The sequence below is a fragment of the Chiloscyllium plagiosum genome, unplaced genomic scaffold (genome assembly GCF_037043375.1).
Source record: "Chiloscyllium plagiosum isolate Xiang-an unplaced genomic scaffold, Cpla_swu_hap1 HiC_scaffold_35, whole genome shotgun sequence".
In the NCBI taxonomy this organism is placed as follows: domain Eukaryota; kingdom Metazoa; phylum Chordata; class Chondrichthyes; order Orectolobiformes; family Hemiscylliidae; genus Chiloscyllium; species Chiloscyllium plagiosum.
The window spans coordinates 49442152-49465822 of record NW_028270173.1 but is presented as its reverse complement, the minus strand read 5'-3'; the positions used below and the strand labels follow the sequence as shown (position 1 = coordinate 49465822).

General features: G+C 45.7%; 1 protein-coding gene across 1 annotated transcript; it reads left to right on the top strand.

Moving 5' to 3' along the window:
* The first annotated feature begins 2386 nt into the window (after positions 1-2386).
* Positions 2387-23342, top strand: LOC148140818 (class I histocompatibility antigen, F10 alpha chain-like). The gene is made up of 6 exons (XM_087979035.1): positions 2387-2745; positions 7788-8048; positions 19737-20012; positions 20129-20407; positions 22265-22384; positions 23302-23342. Exons 1-6 carry the CDS (start codon positions 2694-2696, stop codon positions 23340-23342), a joined length of 1029 nt encoding a protein of 342 aa, XP_087835161.1. The 5' UTR covers positions 2387-2693.
* The last annotated feature ends 329 nt before the right edge of the window (positions 23343-23671 follow it).

Sequence of the window (23671 nt, the reverse complement as noted above, 5' to 3'; positions counted from 1 at the left end):
GCTCCCTGGACATAGAACATTACATTACAGCGCAGTACAGGCCCTTCGGCCCTCGATGTTGCGCTGACCTGTCATTCCAATCTGAAGCCCATCTAACCTACACTATTCCATGTACATCCATATGCTTGTCCAATGACAACTTAAATGTACTTAAAGTTGGCAAATCTACTACCGTTGCAAGCAAAACATTCTATACCCTTGCTACTCTCTGAGTAAAGAAACTACCTCTGACACCTGTTCTATATCTATCACCCCTCAATTTAAAGCTACTCCCCCCCCTCCCCCGCCGTGCTCGCTGTCCCCATACTTGGAAAAAGGCTCTCCCTGTCCACCCTATCTAACCTTCTGATTATCTAATATGTCTCTATTAAGTCACCTCTCAACCTCCTTCTCTCTAACGAAAACAGCCTCAAGTCCCTCAGCGTTTCCTCATAAGACCATCCCTCCATACCAGGCAACATCCTAGTAAATCTCCTCTGCACCCATTCCAAAGCTTCCACATCTTTCTTATAATGCGGTGACCAGAACTGTACACAATACTCCAAGTACAGCTACACTAGAGTTTTGTACAGCTGTAGCATAACCTCATGGTTCCGGAACTCGATCCCTCTATTAATAAAAATTAAAACACTGTATGCTTTCTTAACAACCTTGTCAACCTGGGTGGCAACTTTCAAGGATCTGTGTACCTGGACACCGAGATCTCTCTGCTCACCTACACTACCAAGAATCTTACCAATTGCCCAGTACTTTGCATTCTGGTTACTCCGACCAAAATGAATCACACTTGCCCGCATTAGGCTCCATTCACTATCTCTCAGCCCAGCTCTGCAGCTTATCTATGTGTCTCTGTAACCTACAACATCCTTCGTCACTATCCACAACTCCATTGATCTCGCTGTACATGACCCACTCCATTTACCCCCATACATGTCTCTCTTGAACATGATCCCTTCCATTACCCCTGACACTGGGATCTCTGAAAATGACACCCTCCATTAACACCCACACTGGGCTCTCTGTACATGACCCACTCCATTAATGCCCACACTGGGCTCTCTGTACATGACCCATCCCATCAACCCCCACACTGGGCTCTCTGTACATGACCCACTCCATTATCCCCCACACTGGGCTCTCTGTACATGACCCATCCCATCAACCCCCACACTGGGCTCTCTGTACATGACCCACTCCATTAACCCCCCACACTGGGCTCTCTGTACATGACTCACTCCATTAACCCAGACACTGGCTCCCTGTACATGACCCACTCCATTAACCCCCACACTGGGTTCCCTGTACATGACCCACTCCATTAACCCCCACACTGGGCTCTCTGTACATGACCCACTCCATTAACCCCCACACTGTGCTCTCTGTACATGACCCATCCCATCAACCCCCACACTGGGCTCTCTGTACATGACCCACTCCATTAACCCCCCACACTGGGCTCTCTGTACATGACCCACTCCATTAACCCAGACACTGGCTCCCTGTACATGACCCACTCCATTAACCCACACACTGGCTCACTGTACATGACCCACTCCATTAACCCTCACACTGGGTTCCCTGTACATGACCCACTCCATTAACCCCCACACATGGGATCTCTGTACATGACCCACCCCATTAACCCCCACACTGGGCTCTCTGTATATGACCCACTCCATTAACCCTCACACTGGGTTCCCTGCACATGACCCACTCCATTAACCCTCACACTGGGTTCCCTGTACATGACCCACTCCATTAACCCCCACACTGGGTTCCCTGTACATGACCCACTCCATTAACCCCCACACTGGGCTCTCTGTACATGACCCACCCCATTAACCCCCACACTGGGCTCTCTGTACATGACCCACTCCATTAACCCCCACACTGGGTTCCCTGTACATGACCCACTCCATTAACCCACACCTACCGGATTCTCTGAATTTGACACAGGTTACCAGATTACCAAATTCGTCTCCTTCCTCATCCCATGAATCGCTGACTTCAATTGTTTCCCAGGAAACAACAGCTGGATTGTAAACTCCCCATGCTGGGTTTCATATCCTTCCATGCGCTTGCCTAGGATTCCCAGGACTTGCTGTGACGAGTTCCTTATGTGCCCAAACATGTTGTTTCTCAGCCCATCAACCTTCCCAATCCGCCTGATGGCAGTCTGTGAGAGAGGGGAACCCTTCACAGTGAGGACATCCTGCAGAAGGCAATGTCAGAGCACTGCAGCCTTTTCCCCGGGAGTAATCAGGGACCCTGTTCATCCTGTGGCTACCCCTCAGCAACACGGAGGGTGGACAATGAAAAAAAAATGGCTTGGTAGCATCTTCGGTTTTGTAAAATTCCCCTGAAAAGACTTGATGCGATTATCACCGCCGAAAGGGAGCAATCCCGATATTAACTTGGTCGTTTCCAATTCACAGTCTGACTGTAACCTGTCTGAGATACATCCTCCCAGTAACTGGTGACGAGAACCTGTTTGTCTCTTTAATTGGATGGTTTTCTCAGTCTAACCAGTTTTCTGGATCTGCAGTCCGGAAATGGTCGGAATTCAACATAAATCGCTGTGTCGAGAAACTTGTTTTTGTTGTTTTCCATTTTATAAAATTAAATTGTGTTGTCCCCCCTCAGAGTGTTTTATTCCCAGTCCCTGATCGGAATAGGGAGAGTGGGTTCCCAGAATGTTGCTGATCCTTCTCTCCATCTCCCTGTGTTTTTCCCGGGTCTCTCCCGGTAAGTACAGAATTCAGCTTTCCATTCTCTCTCTCTCTCTCTCTCTGTGTCTGGGGTGAATGTGAATCTCTTGGGGAGAGTTTGAAATGGGGGATGTTTGATCAGCCGCCTGTTATACAGCCAGCCTGATCTTTTACACATTGAAGGCAGCACAGTCTGGGAGACTCTGATGGGATTTGTGTCCAGGTCTCCTGACAGCAGGATGTAGAAACCCCGAGATCAGAGAAGCTCCGAGCAAATGGGAAATGATTCCAATGGAGAATTTTAATTTTCACATGATTGGGAGAAACCAAACAGCTTCATCATTCCTGGTCTCAAGTCTTGTAAACCCTGCGGGGAGGAGAAGGAGACTCCATGTTTAACCCAGCCCAGGCTCAGGGATCCATGATGGAGGTGACTCAGCAAGTCTGAGTCTATAGTGCTCCACCACATCTCCTCCACTTCCCGCTCCTCCGCCCTTGAGCCCCGCCTCTCCAATCGCCACCAGGACAGAACCCCACTGGTCCTCACCTACCACCCCACCAAACTCCAAATACATCGTATCATCCTTCAACATTTCCGCCACCTCCAAACGGACCCCACCACCAAGGATATATTTTCCTCCCCTCCCCTATCAGCGTTCCGAAAAGACCACTCCCTCCATGACTCCCTCGTCAGGTCCACACCCCCCCACCAACCCAACCTCCACTCCCGGCACCTTCCCCTGCAACCGCAAGAAATGCAAAACTTGCACCCACACCTCCCCCCTTACTTCTCTCCAAGGCCCCAAGGGATCCTTCCATATCCGCCATAAATTCACCTGCACCTCCACACACATCATTTATTGCATCCGCTGCACCCGATGTGGCCTTCTCTATATGGGGAGACAGGCCGCCTACTTGCAGAACGTTTCAGAGAACACCTCTGGGACACCCGGACCAACCAACCCAATCACCCCGTGGCTCAACACTTTAACTCCCCCTCCCACTCCACCAAGGACATGCAGGTCCTTGGACTCCTCCATCGCCAGACCATAGCAACACGACGGTTGGAGGAAGAGCGCCTCATCTTCCGCCTCGGAACCCTCCAACCACAAGGGATGAACTCAGATTTCTCCAGTTTCCTCATTTCTCCTCCCCCCACCTTGTCTCAGTCAAATCCCTTGAACTCAAGGGATTCCTAACCTGCAATCTTCTTCCTGACCTCTCTGCCCCCACCCCCACTCCGGCCTATCACCCTCACCTTGACCTCCTTCCACCTATCACATTTCCAACGCCCCTTGCCCAAGTCCCTCCTCCCTACCTTTTATCTTAGCCTGCTGGACACACTTTCCTCATTCCTGAAGAAGGGCTCATGCCCGAAACATCGATTCTTTTGCTCCTTGGATGCTGCCTGACCTGCTGCGCTTTTCCAGCAACACATTTTTAGCTCTGATCTCCAGCATCTGCAGTCCTCACTTTCTCCTCGAAAGTGCTTCTCCCAAGACCGAGGCAAAGTGGGCCATCCTCCTCCACCACACTCACCAAATCAATTAAAAATAGTTTTTACTTAATGTGATTATGGCTTGGCTGGTGGTGAGAAGGGCTCTGCCTGTGAGATCCTTTATGCACGCCCGGACTCTCAGCCGCACCGCACGCTGCCCTCGAAGCGGCTGCGGGGGGGAGGAGACTGTCACACACCTCCTTCTGGAATGTGCCTACGCAGAAGAAGTCTGGAGAGGAATGCAGTGGTGTTTGTCGAGGTTCGTCCCGAGCAGCGCCGTGACACGGGACTCCGTGCTCTACGGCCTGTTCCCCGGGACGCACACCGAGACGAACATCAACTGTGCCTGGAGGATCATCAACTTGGTGAAGGACACTCTCTAGGCGGTCCGAAACCTGTTGATCTTCCAGCTGAACGAGTTGACCCCGACTGAGTGTTGCAGACTGCCACATTCCAAGGTCCAGGACTACATGTTGAGGGACGCGCCGAAGCTTGGGGCAGCTGCCGCCAAGGCGCAGTGGGGAAATACCACCGTATAACATCTGCCTGCCTAAAGAAGAACAGGGGGCCCACGGAGTCATTTGGGCTCCGCTGACGCCTCAGCTCAATATCTGGAATATGATTGATAAACGTACAGACCTGTGTATAAAAATTATAAATTCTGATCTCTGTATGTAAATGTATGTATTTTTGAATTTATAATATGTAATTAGTGGTTTAGTCCTAAATTTATACAGTTCAGTCTCCTGTAAAAATGACTAGGGGGAAAGGAGCCCCTCCCCAGCTGCAGCAGAGGCGTCCACAGCTGCCCGGGGGACTTACCTACGGTGGTGAGCCTCGCAAAAATAATCTCCAAACTCGATGCGAAGATCGATGCTTTCATAGAAGAGTCCCGAAGTCAGTGGAATTCATTCTCGGCCGCGCTATAAAAGCACGCCCGAGACATCGAAGTAACTAAAGGCCGCGACCTCCGAAGCCATTGCAGAATCAGCCCTGGATCGGGTCCGGATGCTCGAGCAGCGAGTCCGGACCTTAGAGAATCACATTGACAACCTCGAGAATCGAGGTCATCGATAAAATATTTGCTTGCTGGGCCTTCCCGAACGGGCATAAGAAGGCCAGCTTATAAGGTTCCTTGAACAGTTGCTTCCACAGTTATTGAATCTGGAGGCTGGATCAGGCCAGGTAAGGGTAGAATGGGCCTACCAGGTTGCAATACATGGACCCGGCTCGAACCAGCGCCCCCGCCCGATCCTGTCCCGGCTGCAGAGCTATAAGGTGAGGCAGACACTTTTGGAAGCCTCCAGAAATCTTGGGAAAGATCCACAAGCCATGACTCATAAAGGATCCAAGATTATGTTATTCAATACTCTTTGCGCTACCCAGCTATACTACGCTATAGCCATGAAGGGTCCGTGTTTAACTTCGGATCACCGGAGAAGGCCAAGGAACTTTTGGACTCTCTTCGACAAATTATAAGAGTTAGTCGATGTTGTTTTGCCCTACTCCACCCCGGTTTATCCCCCACCTTTTTTTTCCTTTCATTATCTTACTGTTTATTATTATCTCCGGGGGGTGGGAAGAAGGGCTTATTTATTCATCCTTTACTTAGCGATTTCCTTTCCCCTTTTTTTTATATATGTATATTATATATATAGGCCAGAGGGTCTAGTTAATGTAGATGGGGGGGGATGGTGGCAACCATATGTTATTTTATCTTTGTCCTTGGGAGCGGGGTTGTTTATCCCTGTTATTTTGTATTAATATATTTAATTATTATTTGCTGAGACTGTAATTTTATAGTCATATATGTTCATATATGGTATTAACATTACCAAATATATTCAGGTGTTGGTGTGGGTGGCGGTGAATAGGGTACTCACTGGTAGTTCTAATTCAGTAGTATACTTGAATTTTCTTTATCCTATCGTGGGGTGCCTGGGTCAAGGGTGGGGCACTGGTTGGGAGAGGTTATGATGGGTGTTTTGGAATAAGGGGGAAGATCTCCATTTAAATACGTTTTATACTTTTTTTTACTATATAGAAATAGTTTTTTTTATGTATTGATCTGAATGTACTGAAGAGCTTTTATTTTTGTGAATTTTATATGTTCTATGCTCGTGATGGTTTGGATAAATATGGGTTTTGTTGTGATCTGATGTTAACACATTCCGAGCAGGTATATCACTGCTCAATTTATGTGTTAGATTAGATTAGATTACATTACAGTGTGGAAACAGGCCCTTCGGCCCAACAAGTCCACACCGACCCGCCAAGCGCGACCCACCCATACCCCTACATTTACCCCTTACCTAACACTACGGGCAATTTAGCATGGCCAATTCACCTGACCTGCACATTTTTGGACTGTGGGAGGAAACCGGAGTACCCGGAGGAAACCCACGCAGACACGGGGAGAACGTGCAAACTCCACACAGGCAGTCGCTTGAGGCGGGAATTGAACCCGGTCGCTGGCGCTGTGAGGCAGCAGTGCTAACCACTGTACCACCGTGCCACCGTGCCGCCCGTGTTATCCGTTGGAAAATTTTTTTCTCTTAAATAATGGAAGAATTTTAATGATACACTCTGGTTAGTTGTAAGTTAGATGAGTAGTTAGTTGAGTTTTGTCTTTTCTTTCTCTTGGTATTTCTTTTTCCTTGTCTGATAGATTTTGGTTATCATTTATTTAAGATTTAACTGTATATCAATGTTTATACTTGGGTCTTTTTTTTAGTTTTCTTTTGTAAACTTGTGAAAAAAAAACCCAGCCCAGGCTCAGCTGTGATGCCCTCATGGTTGAATAGGCCGGGTTATCTCAGACACCAACATCCTACTGACCGTGTATAAAGGGCTGATTAAAAAGCTCAGTGAAGGACAGTGAGGATCCTGCTCGGGATTGTCCATTCCCCTGTTTGACAGAGAGACTGTTCACACAGTAACTGTCCCCCACGGTCTCACACTTCATCCTCCCAAAATATTCCTGTTTCTCTTCATTTCAATCTGGCTTCACTCACCGCAAATCTTTCCTGGTTATGGTGATAAACCACAGCCCTGCCCCTGGGTTATCCTGAATTCCTCACTCCAGGTGGACCATGGGCAGGATTTTTCTTCCATTTATGCCAGATTCCTGTTCCAGGTTAGTGATTTTCTGTTTAATATCCAATCACTGGATTGTGTCCCAGCCTCTCCCTGTGTCCACACTGACTCCATCGAGTATCTGAGTGACCCTGATTCTGTGTTTACTCCCTGTTCTAAGAGGCTGCAGCAGCTAATTCTGACCTAGTTGAATCTGATTCTGTTGATTATATCAGACAGGATTCTGACAGTGTTATAATTTGGTGGGTTATTGGAGATTGTCACTGTGTGGATGGGCCTCACTTTGACCAGCTGGAAGTGTGTGTAATTGTTTTCAGCCTGACCTTTACAGATATAACATGTTGAAAGTGATTTTAAGGGCAGTCTCTCACATTAGCGATGTCCCTGATGTCTGTGATGTGCTTCTAGTTTTGTAGCCCAGATATATTAATATGATGTTTATTTTCATGTTGAGTAACTTCCAGCTTTCATTGTTTGCTTTATAGAGGCTAATGTAATCACTGTGATTTACACAGTTGTTTCTGGAATTAAGAATTTTCCTGAGGTTACAAACACTGCAACAGTCAATGGAGTTATCATAGCTTCTCGTGACAGTAAAACCCAACAGTGCATCCCCAGGCAGCAGTTCATGGCAGAATCCTTCAATGTGAATTTCTGGGATTATCTCACACACCGGGCAAAAATACGTGCAAACATAGCAAAGGAAACAATGAGTGCAATAATGAAGAGGACAAACCAGACATCTGGTAAGATGTGGCTGATTGAATTTCTCTATTGGTTGTCCCCTTTCATCCTTTCATCATAAAACCTCATTCATTCCCCAACACTGACATTTGGTCCCCAGGACTGGGAGAGACGTAATAGACCTCAATGCTTCCCTTATCTCTGGGAGCCTTTTCCACCCACAGTGCACCACCAACATTCACCCCACTTCTTCATATCTTTTGAGCGACCGAAATAGGGAATTGTAGACACAGTGCAGTCAAAATGTTTTCCAAGGGTTTAACAAAACGTCTTAGATTTTGTACTCCGTTCGTCTATTTGCAAAGCCTATTGAAATCTCAGCTTTCAGTGTGACCCACCTTCCAACCATTGCTTTCTGAGATGTTCGACTTTATCTGTGAGAGTCTGAGTCACGGAGCAGATTCAGGTAACCTTTAATGTGATCGACAGCTTCAGTTACAGCATGTGATGTTGAGGTATCCCTCTGTAATTGGCTCTCTATACAGCATCTTACACAGTTCAAGTTTACCTCAATGTATTTCATCATATCACTGAACAACAAAGAGATGGACAGGTTATTGGCCCACCCGTGGTCCTTCATGACGTTTTCTCAGACTTTCTTATCTTTCTTCTTGAGGTTTTTCACAATAGATACTGTATTCCAGTGACATCTCCCTGCTGCACCATGTTAACTGCCATTTACTGGATACTTGCTTCAGGAATCTTTCACATTTCTCAACACAGGAAATACAAAAGAATATTGATTTTTAAATGGTCCCAACAAAGTTAGGTAGTTTCACCAAATGTTAGAATTCTTCAGCTAACAAACTGTGTCTTAAAGTGTTCATTCAATCCACATTTCAATATCTGCAAATCTCAGTTTTCATTCCTGTAGTAATGGGGAGGGTGGGTGGAGGGGGGGGGGGGGGGGTAGAGAGAGCGGGGATTGTGTTTATTGTCTGAAACTGGTTTAAATCTTTTCCTCCAGTACTTTTAGTATTTTTTTTATATATATGTAGATTCACAACTACTTCAGAATCGATATCTATGATTATCTGAAGAATCATAAATGAAACCTACTCTTAATATTGTAACAGATTGATTAAATAATTCAAGAGAAACAACTAGCGTGAAATGTTCTTATCTAAGAAAGCAACTGCAGCTGCACCTTCTCTCTCAGTCAGTAACCTTGATTATACAGAGTTACTATTGTCCTACATGTGAAGGCTACGTGAAGCAAACATTTTCCTAAGTGCTGTAACTACTGTCAGCCATGTCCTGCTGCATTAACCATGGGCAGCCAGCAGCCATTTTGTGCCGCTCAGTCATGGGAGGCCTGACACCAGACAATGTCACACAACTTGGTTCTTCCTGTGATGTGAGTATCTCTGTTTCTTCAAACCTGGCCCTATGCAGTAACACCTTACAGGCACCCCGAAAGTAGAAATGTCACTGCAACATATCACAGGGTAGGAAAGTATCGCAGATGCTGGAAATCTGAAATTTAAACAGAAAATGCTGGAAATTCAAAGCTGGCCAGGCAACATCCATCGAGAGATAAGCAGAGACAATCAAGAGTTGTGTAAAGATTTGTAGCTTGGGTGCCGGTTGCCATGGGAAAGGTATGGTCGCTGAGCTAGAAAGTTGATTTGCAGACATTTCATCCCCTGTCTGAGTGACATCTCCAGTGCTTCAGAGCCTCCTGTGAAGCGCGGCTGTACTGTGCTTTCTGGAATTTATTTGGCTCTGTTCCTTCTGATTCCAGTTGTTCATTGGAGTGGCCGGTATATTGGGCCTAGGTAATGTGTTTGTTGATGGAGTCTGTAGATGACTGGCGTGCTTCGAGAAATTCTCTGGCTGTCCTCTGTTTAGCTTGTCCTATGATGGTTGTGTTGATTCAGTCGAATTTGTGGTCCTTGGCTTCTGTATATTTGGCTATCAGGGACAGCTGGTCAAAGTATTTAGTGGCTAGTTGGTATTCATGGATGTGGATTGCTCGTTGTCTGCCTGTTCTATATAGTGTTTCATGCAGTCTTTGCATGGTATCTTGTAAATTACCTTAGTCTTGCACATGATGGGTAAAGGGGCTTTTGTTGAAGGTTAGATCCTAGGGAGTTAAAGGTAGAGTATTGGCTTGGATAAGGGATTGATGAACTGACACAAAACAGAGGATCAGGAAAAATAGGTCCTTCTCTGGATTGTGACCTGTAGCTAGTCTTGTGCTGCACGGGTTAGTTGTCAGACTTCAAGTATTTACAATCTGTATAAATGAACTGCAAGCAGGGTCAGGGTGTATCATAGTTAAACTCATGGATGATACTGATATTGGTGGGAAACCAGGCTATGATGAGAAGATAATACATTTCCAGATGGATATTGGCTGGGAGAATGGGCCAGACTCTGACAGGTGGAGGTTAATGTGGATAAGTGTGGGGTTGTTCATTTTGGCCGAAAAATAAGAAGACAAATTGTCATTTCATTGGGAAGCAGGTTCACAGTGTGTCAGTGCAGAGGGATCTGGGTGTTTTTCGCCATGAATTGCAGAAAGTGGATATGCAGGTGCAGCATATAACAAGAAAGGCGAATGAAATACTGGCATTTATTGCAAAGAACATATGACAGAGGAGGAGGTGCTGGATGTCTTGAAATGGGTAAAGATGGATAAATCCCAGGACCTGATCAGGTGTACCCGAGAACTCTGTGGGAAGCTAGAGAAGTGATTGCTGGGCCTCTTGCTGAGATACTTGTATCATCGATAGTCACAGGTGAGGTGCCAGAAGACTGGAGGTTGGCTAATGTGCTGCCACTGTTTAAGAAGGGTGGTAAAACAAGCCAGGGAACTATAGACCGATGAGCCTGACCTCGGTGGTGGGCAAGTTGTTGGAGGGAATCCTGAGGGACAAAATGTGCATGTATTTGGAAAGGCAAGGACTGATTCGGTATAGTCAACATGGTTTTGTGCGTGGGAAATTATGTCTCACAAACTTGATTGAGTTTTTTGACGAAGTAACAAAGAGGATTGATGAGGGCAGAGCGGTAGATGTGATCTATATGGACTTCAGTAAGGCGTTCGACAAGGTTCCCCATGGGAGATTGATTAGCAAGGTTAGATCTCATGGAATACAGGGAGAACTAGCCGTTTGGATACAGAACTGGCTCAAAGATAAAAGGCAGAGGTTGGTGGTGGAGGGTTGTTTCTCAGACTGGAGGCCTGTGACCAGTGGAATGCCACAAGGATTCCACTGGTCAGAGGCCTCCAGTCTGCTGGGTCCTCTACTTTTTGTCATTTACATAAATGATTTGGATGCGAGCATAAGAGGTATATTGGGGAAGTTTGCAGATGATACCAAAATTGGAGGTGTAGTGGACAGCGAAGAGGGTTACCTCAGATTACAACAGGATCTTGACCAGATGGGCCATTGGGCTGACAAGTGGCAGATGGAGTTTAATTCAAATAAGTATGAGATGCTGCATTTTGGAAAAGCAAATCTTGGCAGAATGTATACACTTAATGGTAAGGTCCCAGGGAGTGTTGCTGAACAAAGAGACCTTGGAGTGCAGGTTCATAGCTCCTTGAAAGTGGAGTCGCACGTAGATAGGATTGTGAAGAAGAAGGCGTTTGGTATGCTCCCCTTTATTGGTCAGAGTATTGAGTACAGGAGTTGGGAGGTCATGTTGCGGCTGTACAGGACATTGGTTAGGCCACTGTTGGAATATTGCATGCAATTCTGGTCTCCTTCCTATCGGAAAGATGTTGTGAAACTTGAAAGGGTTCAGAAAAGATTTACAAGGACTCGATTGGGTTGGGATATCTGGTCGGCATGGACGGGTTGGACCAAAGGGTCTGTTTCCATGCTGTACATCTCTCTGACTCTATGACTGTAAGTGTTGTTACAATTATATAAGGCATTGGTGAGACCACACCTGGAGAATGATGTCCAGTTGTGGTCTCCTTACCTAAGGGAGGATGTGGTGACATTGCAGGCAGTTCAGAGGAGGTTCACCAGGCTGTTCCAGGGATGAAAGGGTTATTGTACGAGAAGCAATTGTATAGCTTGGGCCTGGACTCACTGGAGATCAGAGGAATGAAGGAGGATCTGATTGAGAAATATAAAATGCTCAAGGTGAATGGGAAGGTCGATGTCAAATAGATGTTCCTCTGTGGGACAGTCTCGAACAAGAGGTCATAGACATAGAGAGAGAGGAGATAGATTCAAAACTCATTTGAGAAGAAACTACCCCTTTCAGGGGGTTGTGAATCTGTGGAACTCACTGACCCAGAGCGAGGCAGAACCAATCAACAAATTCAGGACAGAAATGGCGACGTTTCTGATGGAAAGCAGGATAAAGGGGGATGGGAGCAGGCAGGAAGGTGGAGGTGAGACCAGGATAAGATCAGCCATGATCATGTTAAATGGTGGAGTGGACTCAAAGGGCTGACTTGCCCACTCTCCCTCTGAACTCCCATGTTACTAGAATTAACTGGAAATGTGTTTGAAAGCAGCATACCAAGTGTAGCACTGGAATCTATTACTTGTTGTCATTAAAATAGAAAAAAGAATTATAAAGCAAACAAAGCTAGGAATGAAGAAATATTTTAAAGATGCAGAAATTGATGGAATGATATTAATATTTTCATGTTAATTATGAGCCAATCAACAAACAGTGCGATAACTAATGAATTGAGAATATGAGGGACATGAAAGAGAACATTTGACTGTCACGGTCCATTCATGATCTGGAGATATTTTTGAATCACGTTGTGCAGATATATTGTGACCCCTTTGGGGCAGCTGGGACCTGAAACAGGGCATTCTGGGAAACCACCACTGCCCCAAAAGAGGCCAACTCATTATGTTTAATTTGTGATGAATAGATTAAACAATGAGAACAAAGTTTAAAAACACTGTAATAATTAGAGGAAATTGTACAGAAGGTAGATTCATAGAATCGTACAGCACAGAGACAGACCTTACAGTCAATTCTTTCATGCAGACCAGCTATCTTAAACTGATCTAAGTCCCATTTGTCAGCATTTCGAGTCATAGAGATGTACAGCACAGAAACAGACCTTTTGGTCCAAGTCACCCATGCTGACCAGATATCCTTAATTAATCTGGTCCCATTTGCCAGCACTTGGCCCATATCACTCTAAACCCTTCCTATTCATATACCCATCCAGATGTCTTTTAAATGCTGCAATTGTACTAACCTCCACCACTTCCTGTGGCACCTCATTCCATCCATGTACCACCCTCTGCATGAAAAGGTTGTCCCTTACGTCCCTTTCCCCTCTCTCCCTGAACTTATGCCCTCGAGTTCTGGACTCCCCCACCCCAGGATAAAGACCTTGTCTATTTATCCTATCCATGCCCTCATGACTTTATAAACCTCTATCAAGTCACCCCATAGTCTCCAATGCTCCAGGGAAAACAGTCCCAGCCTGTTCAGCCTTTCCCTTCAGCTCAAACCCGCAACCCTGACAAAATCCTTGAAAATCTTTTCTGGACCCTTCCAAGTTTCACAACATCTTTCCAATAGGAAGGAGGCCAGAATTGCATGCAATATTCGAAAAGCAGCCTTACCAATGTCCTATATAGTCACAACATAACTCCCAACTCCTGTACTCAATACTCTAACCAATAAAGGAAGGCATACAAAATGCCTTCTTCATTATCCTATCTACCTGCAAGTCTACTTTCAGGGATGCTGTGGTTCTGTTCGCCGAGCTGAAAGTTTTTGTTGCAAACGTTTGGTCCCCTGTCTAGGTGACATCCTCAGTGCTTGGGAGCCTCCTGTGAAGCGCTTCTGTGGTGTTTCCTCCGGCATTTATAGTGGCCCGTCCCTGCCACTTCCGGTTGTCAGTTTCAGCTGTCCGCTGTAGTGGCCGGTATATTGGGTCCAGGTCGATGTGTTTGTTGATGGAGTTTGTGGATGAGTGCCATGCTTCTAGGAATTCCCTGGCTGTTCTTTGTTTCGCTTGCCCTATAATGGTAGTGTTGTCCCAGTCAAATTCATGTTGCTTGTCGTCTGCGTGTGTGGCTACTAGGGATAGCTGGTCGTGTCGTTTCGTGGCTAGTTGATGTTCGTGGATGCGGATTGTTAGCTGTCTTCCTGTTTGTCCTTTCTAGTGTTTTGTGCAGTCCTTGCATGGGAGTTTGTACACTACATTAGTTTTGCTCATGCTGGGTATCAGGTCCTTCGTTTTGGTGAGTTGTTGTCTGAGAGTGGCTGTTGGTTTGTGTGCTGTTATAAGTCCTAGTGGTCGCAGTAGTCTGGCTGTCATTTCAGAGATGTTCTTGATGTATGGTAGTGTGGCTAGTCCTTTGGGTTGCGGCATGTCCTCGTTCTGTTGTCTTTCCCTTCAGCATCTGTTGATGAAATTGCGAGGATATCAGTTTTTGGCGAATACATTGTACAGGTGTTCCTCTTCCTCTTTTTGCAGTTCTGGTGTGCTGCAGTGTGTTGTGGCCCTTTTGAATAGTGTCTTGATGCAACTTGGTTTGTGTGTATTGGGGTGGTTGCTTTCATATGTGGTGTTTCCTCCAGCATTTATAGTGGCCTGTCCCTGCCGCCTCCGGTTGTCAGTTTCAGCTGTCCGCTGTAGTGGCCGGTATATTGGGTCCAGGTCGATGTGTTTGTTGATGGAGTTTGTGGTTATGAAAGCAACCACCCCAATACACACAAACAAAGTTGCATCAAGACACTATTCAAAAGGGCCACAACACACTGCAGCACACCAGAACTGCAAAAAGAGAAAGAGGAACACCTGTACAAGGTATTCGCCAAAAACGGATATCCTCGCAATTTCATCAACAGATGCCTAAGGGAAAGACAACAGAACGAGGACATGCCGCAACCCAAAGGACTAGCCACACTACCATACATCAGGAGCATTTCAGAACTGACAGCCAGACTACTGCGACCACTAGGACTTATAACAGCACACAAACCAACAGCCACTCTCAGACAACAACTCACCAAAACGAAGGACCTGATACCCAGCATGAGCAAAACTAATGTAGTGTACAAAATCCAATGCAAGGACTGCACAAAACACTATATAGGACAAACAGGAAGACAGCTAACGATCCGCATCCACGAACATCAACTAGCCACGAAACGACACGACCAGCTATCCCTAGTAGCCACACACGCAGACGACAAGCAACATGAATTTGACTGGGACAACACTACCATTATAGGGCAAGCGAAACAAAGAACAGCCAGGGAATTCCTAGAAGCATGGCACTCATCCACAAACTCCATCAACAAACACATCGACCTGGACCCAATATACCGGCCACTACAGCGGACAGCTGAAACTGACAACCGGAAGTGGCAGGGACAGGCCACTATAAATGCCGGAGGAAACACCACAGAAGCGCTTCACAGGAGGCTCCCAAGCACTGAGGATGTCACCTAGCCAGGGGACGAAACGTTTGCAACAAAAACTTCCAGCTCGGCGAACAGAACCACAGCAACGAGCACCCAAACTACAAATCTTCTCACAAACTTTGAACTTTCAGGGAGCTATGAACCTGCACTCCAAGGTCTCTTTGTTCAACAGCACTCCCTCGGACCATATCATTCAGTGTATATGTCAGGCTCTGATTTGCTTTTCCAAAATGCAGCACCTCACATTTATCTAGACCAAACTCCGTCTGCCACTCCTCAGCCTGTGGGCCCATCTGATCAAGACCCCGTTGTAATCTGAGGTAACCTTCTTCAATGTCCACCACATCTCCAATTTTGGTGTCATCTGCAAACTTACTAACTATATCTCTGATGTTCACACCCAAATCATTTATATAAATGACAAAAAGCAGTAGAGCCATCACTGATCCTTGTGATATACCACTGGTCACAGGCCTCCACTCTGAAAAGCAACCTTCCACCCCCACCCTCTGTCTTCTACCTTTGAGCCAGTTCTATATTCAAATGGCTAGTTCCCCTGTATTCCATGAGATCTAACCTTGCTAACCAGTCTTCCATGTGGAACTTTGTCGAATGTCTTACTGAAGTCCGTATAGGACTACCACTCTGCCCTCATCAATCTTCTTTGTTACTTCCTCAAAAATCTCAAATCAAGTTTGTGAGACATGATTTCCCTCACACAAACCCATGCCGACTATCCCCAATCAGCCTTTGCCTTCCCAAATACGTGTAAATCCTGTCCCTCAGGATTCCCTCCAACAAAGTGCCACCACCAATGTCAGGGTCACCGGTCTGTAGTTCCCTGGGTTTTCCTTACCACCCTTCTTAAATAGTGGTACCATGTTAGCCAATCCCCAGTCTTCTTGTGACTATCGATGATACAAATATCTCAGCAAGGGGCCCAGCAATCACTTCCCTAGCTTCCCACAGAGTTCTAGGGTATACCTGATCAGGTCCTGGGGATTTATCCACTTTTATGTGTTTCATGACATCCAGCACTTCCTCCTCTGTCGTCTGGACATTTTTCAAGATGTCACCATCCATTTCCCTACATTCTATATCTTCTATGTCCTTCTCCAGAGTAAACCCTGATGCAAAATACTCATTTAGCATCTCCTCCATCTCCTCTCACTCCATACAAAGGCTGCCTCTCCCTACTTACCCTTCTGTCCTTATTTGTAAAAACCCTTTGGATTCTCCTTAACCCTATTTGGCAAAACTATCTCTTGTCCCCTTTTTGCCCTCCTGATATCTGTCTTAAGTATACTCCTACTGCATTTATACTGTTCTAAGGATTCACTTGAACTATCCTGTCTATATTGTCATATGCTTCCTTCTTATTCTTAACCAAACCCTCAATTTCTCTTGTCATCCAGCATGCCTACACCTACCAGCCTTTCTTTTCCCCCTGACAGAAATATACTGCCTCTGGACTTCTATTGTCTCACTTTTGAAGGTTTCCCATTTTCCAACCATCCCTTTACCTGCGAACATCTGCCCCCAGTCAGCTTTTGAAAGTTCTTGCCTAATACCATCAAACTTAGCCTTCCTCCAATTTAGAACTTCAACCTTTAGGTCAGGTCTATCTTTTTCCATCACTATTTTAAAACTAATAGAATTATGGTTGCTGGCCCCAAAGTGCTCCTCCACTGACACCTCAGTCACTTTTACCTTATTTCCCAAGACTCAGTCAAGTTTTCCTCCTTCTCTAGTAGGTACATGCACATACTGAATCATAAAGTTTTCTTGTACACAAATTCCTCTCCATCTAAACGCTTAACACTATGGCAATCCCAGTCTATGTTTGGAAAGTTGAAATCCCCTTCCATAACCACCCGATTATTCTTACAGATAACTGAAATCTCCTTACAAACCTGTTTCTCATTTTTCCACTAACTATTAAGGCATCTACAATCCCAGAAAGGTGATCATCCCTTTCTTATTTCTCAGTTCCACCCAAATAACTCACCTTGATGTACTCCCAGGAATATCCTCCTTCAGTTATACTATCCCTTTTCAAAAATGCCGCTCCCCTTCCTCTCTTGCCCACCCCCCACCGACCCCACCGCTTGCAATCCTTCTCTGACATTTGTATCCTGGAACATTAAGCGACCAGGCCTGATCATCCCTGAGCCACATTTCTGTAATTGCTATGATATCCCAGTCCCATGTTCCCAGCCATGCCCTGAGTTCATTTGCCTTCTCTATTCGGCCTCTTGCATTGAAGTAAATGCAGTTTAATTTATCACTGCTATCTTGTTGTCTGCTATGTTCCTTCCTGCCCCAGCTGTTTGACTAACTCCCTTTCCCAACTGTACCAGTCTCGGCTTGATCACTTTTCTCAATATCTCCCTGGGTGTGCCCCCTCCCTCCACCTTACTCATTTAAATCCTCCTGAGCAGCTCTAGCAAATCTCCCTGCCAGTATATTAGCCCCCTTCCAATTTAGATGCAATCTATCCTTCTTGTACAGGTCACTTCTACCTCAGAAGAGATTCCAAAGATCCAAAAATGTGAAACCCTCTCCCATATACCAGCTCCTCAGCCACGTATTCATCTGCTCTATCCTCCTATTTCTACCCTCACTAGTTCGCAGCACCAGGAGTAATCAAGATATTACTACCCTCGAGGACCTCCTTTTTAAATCTCTGCCTAACTCTCTATATTCTCCATTCTGAATCTCATCCTTTTCCCTTCTTATGTCGTTGGTTCCAACATGTACAATGACCTCCTGCTTGTCCCTCTCCCCTTTTGAGAACATTCTTCACTCTGTCTGAGATATCCTTGATCCTGAGACCAGGGAGTTAACACACCATTCTGATTTTTCACGGCTGGTCACAGAAACGTCGTCTGTGCCTCTGAATAGAGAGTGTCGTGACACAATCGATTGCTTGGAACCCGACGTACCCATCATTACATGAGAACCAGTCTTGATACCAGAAACTTGGCTGTTCCTGTTACATTCACCTGAGACTCCATCACCCCTGACACCCCTTCCAAAACAGCATACTTGTTTGAAATGGGAATAGCCACAGGAGACTCCTGCACTTCGTGCCTAACTCTCCTACCTTTCCTGGAGGTAACCCATCTATCTGACCGTATCTGCGGCTTTTCTGCCTTCCTGTAACTGCCATCCATCACACCCCATTGCTCTAGCAAATTCCTCATTGCCTTCAACTGTAGCTCCAACCGATCCATGCGATTCAATAGGATTCGCAACCAAACACATTTCCTGCAAACATAATCATCAGTAACATGAAAACTCTCCCTAACCTCCCACATCCGACAGGAAGAGCATATCACTCTACTAAAGGCTATCACTGCTCCTTCACAATCTACGGATCCAGAAAATATCACCGTCTTATTGCGCTGGAAAGCAGTGCTCCAGGCTAACTGGGAATGTTTGGTTTATATTTCTAAACATTTAATCAAGAGACAGGATACAATTAAACAAATAATCAAAACAGAATTTACTCTATTCAGTTCTGCAGACTTCCAGAAAGGTTACATATTAAAAATTATGAATGTATCTGTTCCTGTGCTGGTTCCTCCAAGGCCAGCTGTGAATTTCGCTGTTTGCTACCTTTCCAAGACACACTTTGATATCCACAGATACGTGAACTCTTTGTCTGCCTTTCCTCCTTACCCAAAATGCAACACCTTTTATTTAAATTAAACTCCTCAGCCCTGTTTTGGTGTCATCTGCAAATGAACCATTACTGACCATTCCTCCTATCTGCACATCCAAATCATTTATAAAACTGACAGAAGATGGACACAGGGAGTGAGTAACTTAAAGAGATTGATTCTCATCTCCATTCAGCCAGGCTCAGGGGAAGAGATTGCACAGCTCCACGCAGGGAGAGGGTCCTTGTAAATAACACACAGAGTCTGAGCGTGGGCCAGAGCCTGTGGGAGGCTGACAGAGTGGTCACTGACAGACATGGACTACATCCCCCAGAATGCAGCCTGTGATTGAGACAAATGATCAGAAGGACTGGGCCTGTCGTTCCAGGACAGTGGGAATGTGAGTGCTGGAATTCTGACCTGGATCAGAGAGCATATTGCTTATTTGCTCCAGGTTGAGGTGTGAGACAGCAGTTGGAGAAAGGGGCAGTGCTGCCTGAGTCTGGGACCCTCTGACAGCACAGGCCTTGGGGATTAGCCCCATGTGTAACTCCCTCACCCCCTGGGCCTGGTACAGGATAATTTGACTGGATTGTTTCTCTGGTTAAATAATTTGTTAATTATCTATGTCTGTTTGATCACTGACAGGAATTCACACTTTTCAACAGATAACTACTGTTGAGGTCAGTGATGACGGCAGCATTAAGAAATCGATGAGATTTGGATTTGATGGAAAGGATTTTATCAGTTTAGAACCAGACACAATGAGATGGATCACATCCAATCCCATTGCAGTGATGACTAAAGAGAAATGGGATTCTGATGAATCCTGGAACAACTACTGGAAAAGAAATCTGGAAGAACTCGCTGTTGAATATTTAAACAGATATCTGGAAGCTGGAAAAGATTATTTCAAAAGGAAAAGTATGTATTTCTGTTTTGCTCCATGTTCTGATCTAGCCTCACTGATCTATGAAACCGCTCTCCCATTCCATTCAGTGTCTGTCTATTGTTTGTGATTTCACCCTTTCCCATCACAGTTCAGCCTGAAGTGTTCATCTCCAGGAGGGAGCCCAATGGTCAGGACAAGCCGCTCACTCTTTCCTGCCTAGTCACTGGGTTTGATCCTGTAGACATCGAGGTGACCTGGCTAAGGAATGGAGAGGTCATGTCTGAGACCCAATCCTCAGGGGTTCGACCGAACCATGACGGGACCCATCAGATCCAGAAAGAGATTGAGATCAATGTTGGGGATGAGGATCAATACTCCTGTCACATTGAACACAGCAGCCTGGCAGAGGCCCAGCTCTATCAGTGGGGTAAGTGACAGGTGAAATCATTTAGAGGACACTTTTTCACTTCCTTGTTTGCAACTACCCACCTTGTTCTCTGCGTTGATATGTCATGTTGGTCTCACTGAGTTAAAGATTTCAATTCTAAGTTTGAAAGGGTCACCGAATTCCAGAGCCTTTAGGGGATTCCAGATTCCCAAAGACCTGTGAAGTACTCGTCGATTTCACTCCGGAATAATCTCACTAGAATTACAAGCAGATTCCCTTGTATTCCAGGCTTCAGCACAAGACATGGGCCCAGATTGTCCAGCAGCCAGACACCCTGCGAGAGGAGGGTGTGGACCCGTCAGAATTCCTGACTCACGGAATGGGATTTGTCCGGGAAGTTTCAACTTCCAATGGACAATTACCTCAAACCGGAACCCTCTGGAAAGATCTCAGGTTCTGAGGTTAGGGATTAGAAGCTTCTTTAACTCCTAGTGTGATGATGCTGTCACTTTAAAAGGTTGTTGGTGTCCTAGTTTTTGTTTGGAAGAGAGGTTGTAAGGCAGAGGCACCAAACATGCTGCTGGTGATGACTGAGGTAAACCAGTTGTAAGGCCTTGGGGTTTTATTTTAAGTTGGAACAATAGAAGCAGTCTGAATGGGCGTGGCCAGCTCTTACAGATCCAGATTTCTCAGTTTGTTTTTTTTCAGTTACATCAGAAGCTTTTGGGGTCTCAAAAGAGTTGGCAGCTTCAGTGAGTGTCACCTGGCTACTACTCTCTGCATTTATTTCTTGATATTGTTTCCTCTGGGACTGGAGAACTGCATGTAAGAATCTGTGTCTGAATTTACCTTTTTGCCAAGGTGTTTATGGGATGTAACAATTGGAACAGTTAATTAATAATAAGTACTGTATTCGGTTACATTTTTCAATTGTTAAGTTATTCAAAATTCCTTTTTTGTTTTTATTTTAATGACAGCGTTTAAATAAATTGTGTTTTGCTTAACATTGAGTTGTTTGAACACTTGCATTGTATCTGGAACACTGCACTTCCCATCCAGTTTTAAAATAAGAAGCAGTTCAGATCTAGGCTACCTTCTTCAGATATTTTGAGGGGGCCTGATCTGGTCCCTAACAGACTGAGAAAACCGACCATCTCCAAAAGTACTGCTGATCCCTCCATTCACACACTGACGAGGATATCTGGTCAGTGTGGGCAAGTTGGACTGAATATACACACTTGTTGTGTGACTCTTTAACTCTTTGACACCATCCCCTCAAAATACATGACCTGATATTCTGCAACCAACACTTGACCTCTCCCCAGCACCAACACCAGCTCACCGCCTCCAGACGTCTGTCAGACTCACAGTGCATCACCCTGGACAGACAACTGGGACACAACACAGAACTCCACAACTGGATCCCTAACAAGGCCCCCTCACCAGCCCACTGTGGCACCCAAACCCCATTCCATTGGTACTCAACATCCCCAACACTCACCAGTGAGTTCCCAAACTGCCCCTTGCCCAACCACTGAGGAAGTGCCTTTCTGGGAGACCGAACTACACCCCTCCAACCATTCACTCACTCCTTCACCTCACCCAAGGCCGATCTACCCTACCAGCACTAGTAAGGACAGGACACAGAGATATTGGGGAGAATGGGAACTGAACTGTCTGGGGAGGTAACCCCCAGGACAGGCACAACACGATGTTTATACCCCTATCAATGGGATCCTTGGTGACTTCACTGGAGAGTGAAATCGGGAGAGGGTCAAACCCGCATTTCAACCAATCCTAACAGCCCGGAGCAGTTATAATTGTTCCCAATTAACACAGGGTTAGAAATAAATCCAGGAACAGAGAGAATCCTGATATATTTCCAATGTGTTTCAGAAAATCTGAAAAGCAATTGGCTGCATTCCGAACTTGGAAGTCTCATTGCATCAATGGTCATACTATTGGCTGTTATTGTCGGGATAGTCGGAATAATCATCTGGAAATGGTCACGGAGAGGTAAGAATCAGAGAGAGGGGAATGTGGAACTGAGGGGACAGAGTGAGTGTGGGGGAGTCTCCAGTACTGGGAGTACAGGGCACTGTGGGGAATGGAACTGATGAATTCCCACACACAGATACACACGTATAAACACGTCTCGTTCCCTGTCTGATCTTCCTTTATGTGATCAGCCCAGACCAGGTCTAATATTGATCATTAGACCCACTGCACCCAATCAGACCCTCACTGACTGAATATTAATGGAATGGAAGGGATTTTCTGCATCTCCATAAAGTGTAAGGATGGAGGGGAGTATGGGAATGAGGATTTCTGACACAATCCCTGTAAAACCTTCCTTCCTGCCTTGTTTGGGCACCATCTCCTTGATAAATTTTGAAGATCTCTCTCCCTTAATGAGTTTGTGCAGTTTTGGATGACTTATTACTTTGGTTTGACCCTCGGCGTGTGACTCTGATACCGATCATGTTATTCCAGGCATTTGGTTTGTCTCCAGTACCACCGTATTTTTAATGTTTTGGAATGATCTCTCTGCCCCATTTAATGGGATTCTGGATCATCCCTTCTCTTGTTATCCAGCTGTTGGCACTTTCCTCCCACCATCTGACATTTGTGATCACCTGCAGAGACTCCACTCACCCCATTTGGATGATCTTTTGATCTCCCTGCTGATAAGTTCGGTGTCTGTGAGCTTCTCTCTCACTTCACCTGAGGAAGGGGCTACGCTCAGAAAGCTTGTGATTTCAAACAAATCTGTTGGACTGTAACTTGGGGCCGTGTGTGATTTCTGACTGTGTTCACTCGAGTCCAATACCTACACCCCCACATCAATCTCCATCCCCTCACACTTGTTGTGTTCTCACTCTCTGAGAATGGATTATTCCCCATCCTAATGGACATTTATTTTGTTTCTGCAGGTTCACCAAATGGGACCTACACAACAGCTCCCAGTAAGTGACTGAGGGGACAGAGTGTTGGGAATGATGGATAAGGTAATGGGAGGTGTAGAGTAGATTCCCTACAGTGTGGAAACAGGTCCTTCAGCCCACCAAGTCCACACAGACCCTCCAAAGAGTAACCCACCCAGACCCATCCCGCAATCCTATAGTTACCCCTGACTAACAATGTAACATGGCCAATTCACCTGACCTGCACACCTTTGGATTGTGGGCAGAAACCGGAGCACCCGGAGGAAACCCACACAGACACAGGGAGAATGTGCAAAATCCGCACAGTCACCCGAGGTGGGAATTGTACATGGGTCCCTGGTGCTGTGAGGCAACAGTG